Genomic DNA, 13,135 nt, shown 5'->3' with positions numbered 1-13,135 from the left:
TGGTTTTTGCGCTATTGCTATTAAATTTTTTCTAGGGGAATTAACTTTGGAAACGCTCTAAATTTCAACTCCCCCCCTTGATGGATCACCCCAAAACTTTCAGCTCACATGACTGTCAAATATTTTTGGAAACTTTTGGGAAGGTTTGTGAACCGTCACCAAAGATAAAGGCAAGCAAAAAACTGTGTTTTCTATAGAAACTGGGTCTTAACTATAACTACCTAGTGGTGACCGCCATTAGGTAATAAATATGTATGTATATATATATATATATATATATATATATATATATATATATATATATATATATATATAATTAATATAATTAAGTCTCCACTGCGCACAGTGTAGTGATAGTTTGGGCAGACGTTTCATAGGAAAGGGATTTTTTTCTTTTTTTTTTGTTCTTTTAATAACGTCGGTACCTTTTGATGATCTGCATGCAACTTTCCAAAAACAGTTCATCCACTTTTGTCTCCTTCATGGAAAGTCTAGCAACAGTCTACCAACCTGGGGATGGTTCCAAATTGTGATTTCCCATGCTTTCTGATACAGAAAAAAGTGATTTAATGGAATTACACCAAATGTGACCAAACTTTGGCAGTATACCTGGAAAGTGTGTTTTTATTATACAATTGTTCAATTGTTTTTGAGGAATTAGCATTTAAAAAGATGTTCGGGGGGAAGAAAGGGGTTAACTCTTGTAAAAGGTTTGAGACATCAGCACAGTTGGTGTCTAGATGCACTCTGATTTGCCCATTGGAAGAGGCTGGGTGGATCCTGATTGACTAGCCACAACATGGAAAATACATTATGACAACAATTACAGGACTCCTAAAAGAAACATCAAAGGCCACATAACATGGAAGGGTGGGCACAACTTGACTCCCATGGCCATGTGGGAGGCTAGGAGGGCTAATGAGGTCCCTCCTGCTGGCTAGATTGGCCCACCATAAACAAAAGGAGACCAAAAGCATCCGCAACAGCAGAGAAAACACGGAAACAAGCTGGTCTTTTGGGGGACTTGCGTGTACTAGTCTCCACTCCATAAAGCTTGGTTGATTGCCAGGTAGGACCAAGGCCAGGTGGGTCAGAGCAAGAAGGAAAAACATGATGGCTCAAAGCGGACATGTGTGGAGCCCTCTCACCATTATTTAATTAATTCCTGAGGGCTCCATCTCCTCAGTTGTGTATAACATTTGCATAATTACATGGCGTTTCTGGACAATTATGTGACATACAAATCCATCATTTACTGCAATAGTTTGGTGCAAAATGTGCCCTTGCTCCAATTTTTGATGTAAAGGATTCATTTTTAACTAGAAAATAGAGCAAAACCCAAAATTCCTGCGAAAAACAGAAAGCATGTGTTCTAGTTGTTTGCTTTGTTCCCCTGCTATATTTACTGCATGGGGTAGGGTAATTACACAACTGATGTAAAAGCATAATTTCAGGAATTTCTTGTAACAAGAGTATTGCGTAGTTCCCAAATTAGGCCGCGTAATTAAAACCTCACTTGGGCTTATTAGTGTTCATTGGTCTGTTATGATAAGTTTCTGCTTTTATGAATGCAGTTACAGCCTGACTGCGTGTTGTTTATGAAGGAGGTATCAAGGTCTTGAGGATCAAAGCTTGCTAGGGGTGTGGACTGTTAGGATGATGTCGGCATAGGTATTTCCATATGACCTCTTCTCTACAAAGGCATACTTGGGTCCAGGGCATCCCTTATGCATATCATATGCACAGACATGTGAATTCACTGTAATTTTTGCCTGTACATAATTGTAAATACTTTCCTAACAACTGTCTTTGAAAATCATGGATACAGTGATGTCAGTTAAGATGTCATCAGTGATACCTTCATTGATCTCATTTAACATGTGAAAAGTAATTTAATATGTGAGGTCATAAGCATTGCATGGTGGGCAAAAGTGATCATTAGTTTACCAAGCTTTTTAAGTGGATTTTTGATTTTTAAACATTAGTTTTTATCTAATTCTTATCTAATTTCAACACCCAACATATCATTCATGAATGTTTAATTTATTGTTTGTCTCAAAGCCAATATTGTTTCCTAATTAAATTTGTCTTTTATTTTTCAGGCGTATCAATCAACACACCTGGTAAAGTAAAATTTAAATTAATAACAATTCAAAACAGGAACGGTTCAACCAACTTTCAAACTTTGATATTGTGCTGTTTCGATTTGTAAGATTAATTTAAGTCAATGTTCTTCAAGTTATATACAAAACAATTTAATTAATTATGGGATTTTATGCATGTAACTCAGCTTACCAGGGCTGGTTTCGGAGGTTATGAAAATGAATTTAGGTCTGCAGTTTGTGAATATTAAAAAGTAGTAAACTTAGGGCATGATTTAAATATTGGTGGATGGGTTACTCCATCACAACAAATCCTATGGGATTTAGATTTTGGCAGACGGGATATCTGTCACCATTGTGACAGAGTAACCCATCTGCCAATATCTAAATCAGGCCCTTATTTAAAATTGTATGTTACTACAAAAGTGCAATTTGTGAATAGGAAATTGTAGGACGATTTGTAGTACTACTTCACGACTACAAAACATACTACAAAGTACAGTTTGTGAATCAGGCCCAATGCGATTGCATGTGGACCACTAGGTGTCCCCATATGTGGAATCATATGGTAATTAAGAATAGCGCTTAGCTAGAAAAATAAAACTGGAAAAGGAGTGTTTGCATTAATCATAACAATTGGCAACATACAATTGCTATGTCTATGCAATAAACATTGTGTTATAAATATGTGGTGTCCTTTCACAATAGTGTGACTATGTTACATAACCACTGTATTAAAATTGAAGCATTTATTTAAAATAAATAAAACAGCTAATAACATTTATTTGACTGTCCAGATCTGTTTTCTCTGCATTAATTTCCAATGAACAATCAGTCAGGCTTTAGCTCGCCTATGTGTGTGTGAATCATTGCAGTTATTACTCCCCTATGTTGTATCACACATTTTAAATTGTTATTCCTTCAACCTTTCCAGGATGGAATATATTTAATTGCACATTGCGATGGCAAGCTTTGAATGGATCACCAGACCTGTCCAATCCGAACAGTGCGGCTTTCCAACAATACTCCAAGCAATATACAGATAAAGTAAGTAACAATACATGTTCTGCATACAGTATTTCAGGTGACATATTTCCTATCTTTGGTTTGCTACCTTTCTTGTAGGGGCAGTTTTCTCCGTGTGGGGGGGGGGAGGGGGACTGGGGTTAAGGATATTAGTTAGTGCCTTTACTCAGAGCAAGGTAGAGAGCACCTAACCATTCGTGCTGCTAATCCCATGCAATCTTCCTTCGATGAACCCACTGCAACATTTTATTGTTCTGACCGCATTTTCTTTCTTGACAGATTTGTATATAGCGAATGTCTATATCCTGTGACTTTAACTGTTTACATTAGCTGTGTCCAAAAATTACAGTCTTCTTGTCATATTTGCACTCTCGGTTCTTTGTACATGCACCTTGGCACCTTACTAGACTAAACAGCATGAGCAATTTTGAGTTCCTGATGACATTTTCTTTAAATTTTCTGTTTTGTGAATCTGTGCTGATTTTATTCCACGACTGTTTGATAATACTATGCACTTGCCCTGTTGCTTATTCCATGTTTGTCTGATTGCAGAGGTTTTTATTAATCATGCAATAAAACATTAGGAATAGTAATAATAAAGAGTTAAATTAATTATTGTTGCCATTTTTATTCAAAATATACATATAACTTTGGAAAAAACATGTAAGGGAATTCAAAAATAAAATTAACTACTGAATTATAAATCACAAATCATTATACATACAGCATTTTTTTAAACATATAACTTTTTTTATATTAAAGATAAAATGCCACATACACATATAATTATTAATTTAAATTAAATAGTATAAGATAGTTTATACATAACATGATATGAGAAAACAAATATTTTTTAAATACTAAAACATGTAAAAATATAGTAAATAGCTTTCAAAAGGAAAACATAATATACAATAATGAAAAATAAATTTTAAATATAGAATGTAAGTTTTAATTTAATATGCTCAAAATATCTTTAACAGTCTATTATAATGTAATATGTAGCAACTACATGCCATCCAACAATTATCATTTAAAAATAAACAAGTACTGAACAACATAACTATATTTTTCTAACTAAATTTCTACAACTACAAAAATTGGAGAAAATGCATACATTAGGTGGTTAGATTTACTGTTGTAAAATCAATCTAAGAAACATTTGGAACTGTGCATACATTGGGATACCTGGGGGCAAGGTCAGAGGTGATATTGTAACTCCAGTCTAACAGAATTTTGGGAAAGTGGATACATAGGGGATTCACATTTATTAATCTTACTCCAGTCTAACAAACATTGGAGAAAAGATGATAATACTGGGGGTACAAATACAATACTCATAAATAAAATAAAGAAACACTAATAATTAGTTTATCAATGTGAATAATCTGTTTAAAAATCCTAAATATACCAACTAAATTACATAAATTAAACTCAGTCTTAAATCTTTCAGCCACAATATGGGACCTAAGGCCACTTGGCCTGGACTCTGTGAAGAAGCCATGTATCACAAACTATGGGAATTATGTGTTACATGGATGTGACTGAGATGGATTATTACAAATAATGATGACTGCTCTATTTAGGCTAGTTTTTTTTATTTCACATTTGATAATTAATTTTGAATATCTGCATTTAATTTATTACTGGGTAATTGACCATATTGTAACATTATTTTGTATATAATGCATCATTTTGTGTGGGCTTTGATTTGCTTACTATAGTGAATCTTTCTGAAATCAAAATCTGAACCTAACTATAACGTCCCTGTAACCTTTGGTTTTGTAGAAAACTTTTGAGAATTGTTTTTAATTCTATTTCCTAACTATAACATCCCTGTAACTGTTGTTTTTTTCATCAAAGTTATACGTTTTTAAATGGTATTGCCTAACAATAACGTCCCTATAACCTTTGTTTTTTTGTTCCTAGGTTTTTTTTAACATTAAGTAAAATGCCCATCACAATGCAGGGTGCAAGAGGGATTGGACACTGGGCCCAGCCTGGCATTGTGATGCCCCCACCCAAGCTGCTGCTCCTGCCCTCCCTACTCCTTGCCATCCATTGTCCGAGTCCCTTCCCCTGCTTCCTTATTACAGCACTGTGTGGCCGTTGTTCTGCCACTGCCCTTCTCACCTTCCCCGAACAGTTAGCTTTCTGTCCCAACCACCTCCTCCCTACCTTCTGTTGTTCGAGTCCAAGCACCAACCCCCTCACTCCTGCCCTGCATAGTCTGATGTGCTGCCACTGCCCTCTATTTAGCTTGAAGTCCCTGCTTACTCCTCCTGCCTTCCAGTGCCCAACTCTTAGCTCCATCATTGCGCTTCTGCTTAGCCTCTGTGCTTAGCTTGCTGCCCGCTCCTCCTTCCCCCTACCCTCTGACGTTTGTGTGCTTGCCCCTGTTCCCTGCTTTTTGCTCACCATGTTCCATGTTCCATAGACCTGTCACTGCCACTTCTATTTACACCAAGTATTCCGTTCTGCCTAGCATGGTCAGATAACTGTTGTCTGTCCCTGCCACCTCCACCCTGCCTGTCCAAGTTCCATGTCCCTATCACCTCCCTCCTGCTATCCATGTTCCATTTTGCAGCTACTCCCTTCTGGCCTCCATGCTCTGTTGGGCTGTAACTGCTCTTCCTGCCTACCCCCACATTGTCTGTTGTGAAGCCCCTTCCACTGCCCTCTCTTGCCTGTGTGCAGCCCCTGCCCTTCCCTTCTGTCCTCCACGTTCCTTTATGTATGCCCATGCCCCTCCCTCTTGCCCACCATGGTCATTGTACGGCCACTAACCCTCCAACCTACTATGCATGACCTTCTGTGCTGCCACAGCCCATCCCACCTGCCCTATATGGTCAGCTTGCTGCCCCTGACCCCCTTCCACCTTTCCTCTGTCGTCTGTGTGTATACCATTATAGTCTCACTGTTGCCCTCCTTGGTGTAATGTGCTTCTAGTGTCCTCCATGGCCAGCCCTCAATGGTCAGCTTGCTCCTCCAACCCTGCCCCCTTGGCCTCTGCCCTCTGTTTTCCATGTGCAGGCCCCTATCCCCTCTCTCCTGCTTTGTCTAGTCTGCTGTTGTATCCCTGCCTCTTCCCTCCGGCCCTTCAAGGTCCGTTATGCTGCAAATGTCTTGGTGAATTGATTTTCCCTATTGACTTAAATTGAAAAAGAGGATATGTTAGGCAGGAGACAGATAAAATAAAGTCCTTTTGGGCTTATAAACATTGGGAGTCTCCTGCCTGAATTTGGTCTGTTGGCATGTATGGTTGTACTGCCACTGACTCTTCCTTCTGCCCTCAGTTGTCTACTATATTGCAACAGCCTCTCTTGCCTGTCTTGCGTGATTGGTTTGTGGCCCCTGGCCACCTTTCCCCTGCCCTCCATGGTCCATTGTGCTGCCACTGCCCCTCCTGCCTGCCCAGTGTGGTCACCTTGTTGCCTATGCACCTTCCTCCCTGCCCTCAATTATCCAAGTCCATGCTCCTGACATCTACCTCCCCACAGTATTTTAATGAACAACTAGATTGCTAAGATTTTATTATTCTTACAAAAGTGTGGAACACCTGATATAATCAAAACTGTAATACCCAAAGTAACTCCTTTAGAAATTATAAAAATGAGAAGGTCTTATTCCCATAGAAATTATGATTAGTGCTCTAAAATAATAAAATGAGGACATATTTTATGACTTCTCAAATAGCGACAAAGCATTTTAAAATTATTTGCTATCTTGATTTTTATCCAGTTGATCACTTGATTATATGTTGCACTTAGAGTTGAGACTGTGGCATTATGGCCAGCGCTGCCAACTTTGCAACTGGGGAGCCAGGTTTGACTTGCAGTGACAACTCAACATCCTGTGATTCTGGGCAAATCACTTAGGGGGTGATTCTCACCCTGGCGGGTGGCGGAGGCCGCCCGCCAGAGTTCCCCCCTCCAAAATACCGCTCCGCGGTCGAAAGACCGCTGAGGGTATTTTGGCCTTTGCACTGGGCTGGTGGGCGACCGCCAAAAGGCCGCCCGCCAGCCCAGTGCAAACCACCCTTCCCACGAGGACGCCGGCTCAGAATTGAGTCGGCGGAGTGGGAAGGTGCGACGGGTGCAGTGGCACCCGTCGCGTATTTCAGTGTCTGCAAAGCAGACACTGAAATACAAAGTGGGGCCCTCTTACGGGGGCCCCTGCAGTGCCCATGCCATTGGCCCCACGACAACCCATACCGCCATCCTGTTCCTGGCGCCAGGAACAGGATGGCGGTATGGGCTGTCAGAATCCCCATGTGCTCCCGCCAACGGGGTCAGAATGACCCCCTTAGTCTCCCCATCCCTAAAGCCCAAAAGCAATGTGTCCTTGTGTAATGTAGCTGATGCTCATGTAAAGCAATCCAATATCTTCAAATCAAGTCTGTGCTATATAAAAGTGCACAAAAGCAAAATAATATAGTGTTTTGCACACTTCTGTCATTGGGCTATACTTGGACTACATTTGGGTGATATTTGTGCTACATTTGGACTCTTTCTTCCCTGGTGGCCATCGTGGGAGCCTTATTTGTGTTGAAGCTCCCTTATTTTACTGTAGTATCCTTGGTAGAAAATGCTTTCAGTTTCCCACTTTGATTCCATTAAGCTGGCGGTCAGATGTGCCACATTATAACTCCCAAGGCTGTCATGCACAGCATTTTATAAATTTTTTAAATCAAATGTTACAGTGATATTATCAATGATGTTATAAAAGATGTCATGAGTGCTGTAATACCTGGGGTATCTGGAGTAATTTGCAGGGCACAAGTTATAGTTACTTAGAATAACTATAACTGCTGAATTTCTATAGTTTTGTCCATTTAAAATATGAGCCTAACTATAATGTCCGTGTAACCTTTGTTTTTTCAGTGAGTTTCTATGTTTTCTTTAACTCTATTTCCTAATTTTAACATCCCTGTAAACTATGTGCTTTTCAGTGAATTTCTATCTTTTTTTAACATAAACTAATTTCCATCACTATATGGTAATCCAACCACTGCCATGCGGTCAACCCTCTATAACCGCCCAACCCTTCACAATGCACGACCTTTGGCCATGCATAGCGGGGGTTGGCTGTAAGGCCTGACGTGTGACCAGGCCTTGTGGCCAACCCTTATAACCATACAACCCAGCACCACCCATGACCCTTGGATATGCAAGGTGGGGTTTGGCTGCAGGGTCTGCCTGCAGCCAGGCCCTGCAGCTAACCCCCTGTAGTCCCCGCCAATAACAATGATAAATGTTCTGATAAAGAAAAAAAATAATTGACAAGTAAAAAGAGTGAGAACTCTTTTCTGTATGTACCTAACACTTTTGAAGTTGAAAAGAATTTAAAGCTGAGAAATGACAACTGACACAACAATATTGGACCCCTCAACCTTCTGTGTGAGGGTCTGAAACCTTAACCACTGGGTCACAGATGACTCCATAGAATGGAGACATCTTTATGACATTCAAACCAAAGATGGTGATGGGGAAAAAGAAGTAAATATTTCATCACTAGGAATGTTTAACATTCAATACACGAGTAAATAAACAGACACACTACCATGAGATACCAGGATTTGAGCCTTCAACCTGCTGAGTGACAGTCCAAGAGCTTTATTAGTAGGCCAGACATGATTCTGTTCTGCTGTGCATCAAAAGGTAACTATAACATGCCAACAAAGATCTTGCTAGTGTGACACTTTGAAGTTATTGCATGGAGAGACCATTGCAATAACAATATCTGTTTCTCTGTCTTCCATCCCATTATGGGATGGAAGGGAGAGAGAGAAAGTGACAGGACAGCTGGGGGATGGTACATCTTACCTGGCCTTTTTGTAGTTGCAAACGTCCATTTACGCCTTTTGCCACCGCAAAAAGGCGTCATACATCGGGCCCTAGGTCGTAACTATAACTACCTATTGGTGACTGCCAGTAGGTAATATAATTTTTGATGATGATATTTTTGAATTACAACGTGATAAGCAGAATATTATGGTCAAACAATATTTTTGAGTTGATGTTCAGGAGAAGCACCCTGCCCCTCAAACTGATATTTTAACCTGCAGTTAAGAGTGCAGGTTTGGAGAATGAATTAGAGGGCAGAATATCTTGTGGAATTTCTATAGGAGGTCTTGTGGAACATTAGGGAAATCATGGTTTAAAAGTAAAGCCCATCACAGGGCACTAAGGCACAAGCCCTGACATGCTTTGATCTTAGAAGAGCCTGGCTTAGCCTACTTTTACTTTACGCCTGACATGCTTCTGGGGTGGCTACTCTTTTAAGGAACCAGTACGATAAGGGCCTGATTTAAGAAAGGTGGCACTACATCCAATGCAGCGCCACTTTCCTTGCGCCCCTTAGCACACCCCTAGTGTCACCATGTATGCACCGTATTTAATATTTGGTGCACCATGGCGGTAGTTAGGGAACTAGCGTCAAACATTTTGATGCTAGTTTGGGGCTTTGCAGGATTAGCGTAAAAAATTTGGACGCTAAATCCTGCAAAGCACATTGAGGCCCATTATAAATAATGGTGTGCCTCCTTTTAAAGCCTGCTCTGTGCCACTTTTTCAGCCCCCTTACATACATTATGCCTGGTGCAGACATAATGTGGCGCAAGAGGTTACAAAGTGGTGCAATTCATGCACTGCTAAATCTGGGCCACATTAGCCTTAAAAAAATGACGCTAATGTGGCGCAGGGAGGCACTAAGCCCTCTTAAAATGGGCCTAAGTCCATTGAGAAGGGCCTGAGTCCATTGAAAAACAGTTTGACAAAGATTATGAGAACTTTGAGAGTGGTGTTGGGCAACAGTAAGGTAGGCAGGGCTCATACTTTTGCCTATTCCACTTCTTAATTTATGAGAGAGCAAAATTCATTAGTTGCATGCTGCCATTCTCACGTTTTAGAAATGTAATAAGACGTGCAGGAACACACTATCTCTCTCAGTCGACTGAATTCGCTCGCTCATTCTACCTTTCTATCTGCCTCCCTCGCTCCTATGCCTCTCTGTCTTTGTCTCCATCACTCTCTCTCTCTCATACACACACTCCTTTTCTGTCTTGCTTGCTCTCCCCTATTTCGTTCTCTCTTTTTTTCTCTCAGTCACACGCTCCTTCCCACCTATCTTTTTCCAAGAATACCCTTACATTTTGTAGCATATATCCTTGATTCGATTGTATTATCATTGCCTTTGGCTGTCCTACGATTGCATTGTTTCAAACTGTTTTAGCTACAGTTCCTTACGGATGTAACCATGCATGAATGGTTTCGTAATCATGTTCTATTGCAGACTTGTTTATGCTCACTGATTAGCAAAAAAGAACATAGCATCATGCTTAAGAACTGCAAGTTTCTTTAGAAATACTGATCTTCCTGTCTGTAAAACATACATCTGTGCAGCGATACCACTCCTTACTGCCTTTCAAATCCGCCACGTCACCTGCAATACTACCAGGATTGCAAAGTTCAACTGTCTAATAATTTAGGTGAAGGTGAAAAATGTATGACGTGTTTTAGTCTACATAGGATCAGTAAAGATAGGTAATGACCTAGGAAACGAACAGTGAAATGTCTTCTAAGTCAACAGTTCACAGGAGTGGAGCTATTTCCCTAGGCATTTGCAGTTTTTCACACTGCTGGTACAGTGATTGAGTGGCCAACAGGCACATTTGGCCAAAGACTGTGCAAAAGAGTTATCTAAATGATAGCTTTCTTGGACCTTTATCATCTAAAGTGAGACACAGACCTGAACTATAGTTTAACCTCCTTGGCTACCTGTAATGGAGACACAAAAGAGCCTGATTTAGAACTCGGAGGATGGGTTACTCTCAAGGGTGATGGATACTCTAGACACCGAAATCTAAATCCCGTTATAGTCTACGGGATTTAGATTTCTATGGACCGGATATCTATCACCATTGTGACAGAGTAACCTGTCCACCAAGTTCTAAATCAGGCCCTAAGTTGTGGAAGCACCGAAAGGAACTTTGGGGTCATTTGTTGTCTAGTGAGTGGCCTACTATAGCATCAAGTCAGCAGAGGTCCTGGATCCAGCAACGTTAAAAGGTCACCACCAGAATGGGGATCTCTGTGCCATTCCTGCAACTGGGGGCAGTGTAGGGATGCACTGACGAAAAAGATGAATGCAAGCAAATGCTTTTATTTGCCTCCATAAATTTCATTTTTTGTTTTACTAAAACGTGGATTCTGCAGTCTCTGTGTCATGCCCATTCCTAAACACTTTAGGTCATGTCCGCAAACTTGCACGAGACCAGCGGGTCCTGCGGTACTCACACGTAATACCTGGTGTTTCCTGCTGAACCCTTTTTATTTTCTACAAGCTGCACTTGTTTCCCATAGATTGGACATTAGAACTCCCCTTGCACGTAATTACAATGGGCCTAGATTACTGAACTGATCTCCTGAGTTTTCCTTGGTGTCCATATCACCTTCTTTCCAGCATTCTTTTATAGGAAGTGAAGTGGAGTCTCTTTTTCTATGAACCTACCCAAGTTGCCCGTCACATTATGCTTCCCTTCCATTTCTTCCCAATCCTCGATGGTGGTAGAGAGGATCTTGGGATCATTGTTTGGAGAGTATTTAAGCAGCAGTACCCAGGGAGAAAGCTGTGCCACAACGCTTTTGGAGTATTTTTTCCCACACTCTTCACCCCTTCAGTTCTCTGTTCTCTTTTTCTTTTGAGTGCTTTTTTCAGTGCTCTTTTGGACCATCTTCCTGGAATTCCCTGTCATTTCTTCCTTTCATTGTTTAACAGCTTCTGCTCCTTCAAACAGGTTTGTTCTGTCTTTCTGGCCTTTTCATTTCTTGTGGGGCCATTCTGGAACGCACCGGATGCCAAAGTGCCTACTGGAAAGGGTCATTCATATGTCAGACTGTCCTACTGAAACAAGGAAGATTCAAGAATCCAGCCTCCAGCCCTTGACACTCTGATGTCAGTGTTAGGTTTGCAGCTTCAATGCACAATACACTGTGAGCGGAGTGGCAGATCAGGTCTCCTCAGTCAAAACAAGTACATCACCCAACACTACAGCCAGTGATTTGGATGCAGTCATGACATTTGAAGAATTTCTTCTTTGCTGGCAAGCAATTATTACAGTGATGAACTAGCAGGATAATCCAAATAGAACGGTGTGCATTTGTACATAGGGCAGTGAATGGAAGAGCAGGGCACCACACATTTTGAGATGCATAAGCCACAGGATATGGTGGCAGCAACTGCTACTCTTTTTCAGGCCTCATTGTACAACTCTCTCTGCTTGAATCAAATGAAAAAGTGTTCTTAGGCGAGGTGAGTGGCTCACATTTGCTTTCTTGAAACTTCTGTTATGAGCCAATTTAGTCAGTTTCTGTATCACACATTATGGTAAATTGACTTCTTCAAAAATTGTAGGGAGAAACATCTAACATTTGTAACATTTATCTTTGTTCCATCTTCTCATAACCACTCTCGATTAAGCAGGTGAAGGCTTCACCCATCCTACTCTACCACAAGTAATGTACCAGCATGTGCTCTACCTGTTGCACACGTGCTAAAGCAGTCAAGTCTTAGTGAATATATTGATGAGTATTCATGTATTCTGAGTAATAGATTTGGGTAGAAAATGTAATAATATAGAGAAAATAATGCACGCATTTGGAACTGTGATCACAAGTGGCCGTCTGTGTTCAAGAAGTTTACTTATTAATGGCTTATTAATATGAAATATGGAGCTTATGTTTGATTAATGTAGTAGTAATTACATCATATTAAGGGTTATGCATTATGTATTTAGCTTTATTAATTGTATGCCTTAACTTAGCGGACGTCTTGGCCTAGTTGCACGGCCTCATGTCATGCTATATTTCTAAACCAATTAACAAAATGTTTGCTTAGAGAATTAAACTGTGATTTTCCACTGTATCGCTCATGTGCTCCTAGCTAAAAGTTTTTCTCATGGGAACCGTTTGCTACGAGATGCTGTTCTTGCTAAGTGTAACAATTTG

At 40.4% G+C, this 13,135-nt stretch overlaps 1 protein-coding gene across 1 annotated transcript in view; it reads left to right on the top strand.

Annotated features, from left to right (window-relative positions):
* LOC138295629 (mucin-like protein) overlaps positions 1-13,135 on the top strand; it is a 447,313-nt gene that overhangs the window by 317,640 nt on the left and 116,538 nt on the right. The window contains exons 15-16 of the mRNA XM_069234035.1: positions 2,103-2,123; positions 3,037-3,149. Coding sequence (XP_069090136.1) covers positions 2,103-2,123; positions 3,037-3,149 — 134 coding nt within the window. The remainder of the gene's footprint in view (positions 1-2,102; positions 2,124-3,036; positions 3,150-13,135) is intronic.

Source organism: Pleurodeles waltl, chromosome 5, assembly GCF_031143425.1.
Source record: "Pleurodeles waltl isolate 20211129_DDA chromosome 5, aPleWal1.hap1.20221129, whole genome shotgun sequence".
In the NCBI taxonomy this organism is placed as follows: domain Eukaryota; kingdom Metazoa; phylum Chordata; class Amphibia; order Caudata; family Salamandridae; genus Pleurodeles; species Pleurodeles waltl.
This window is presented reverse-complemented; position numbering and strand designations above follow the sequence as displayed.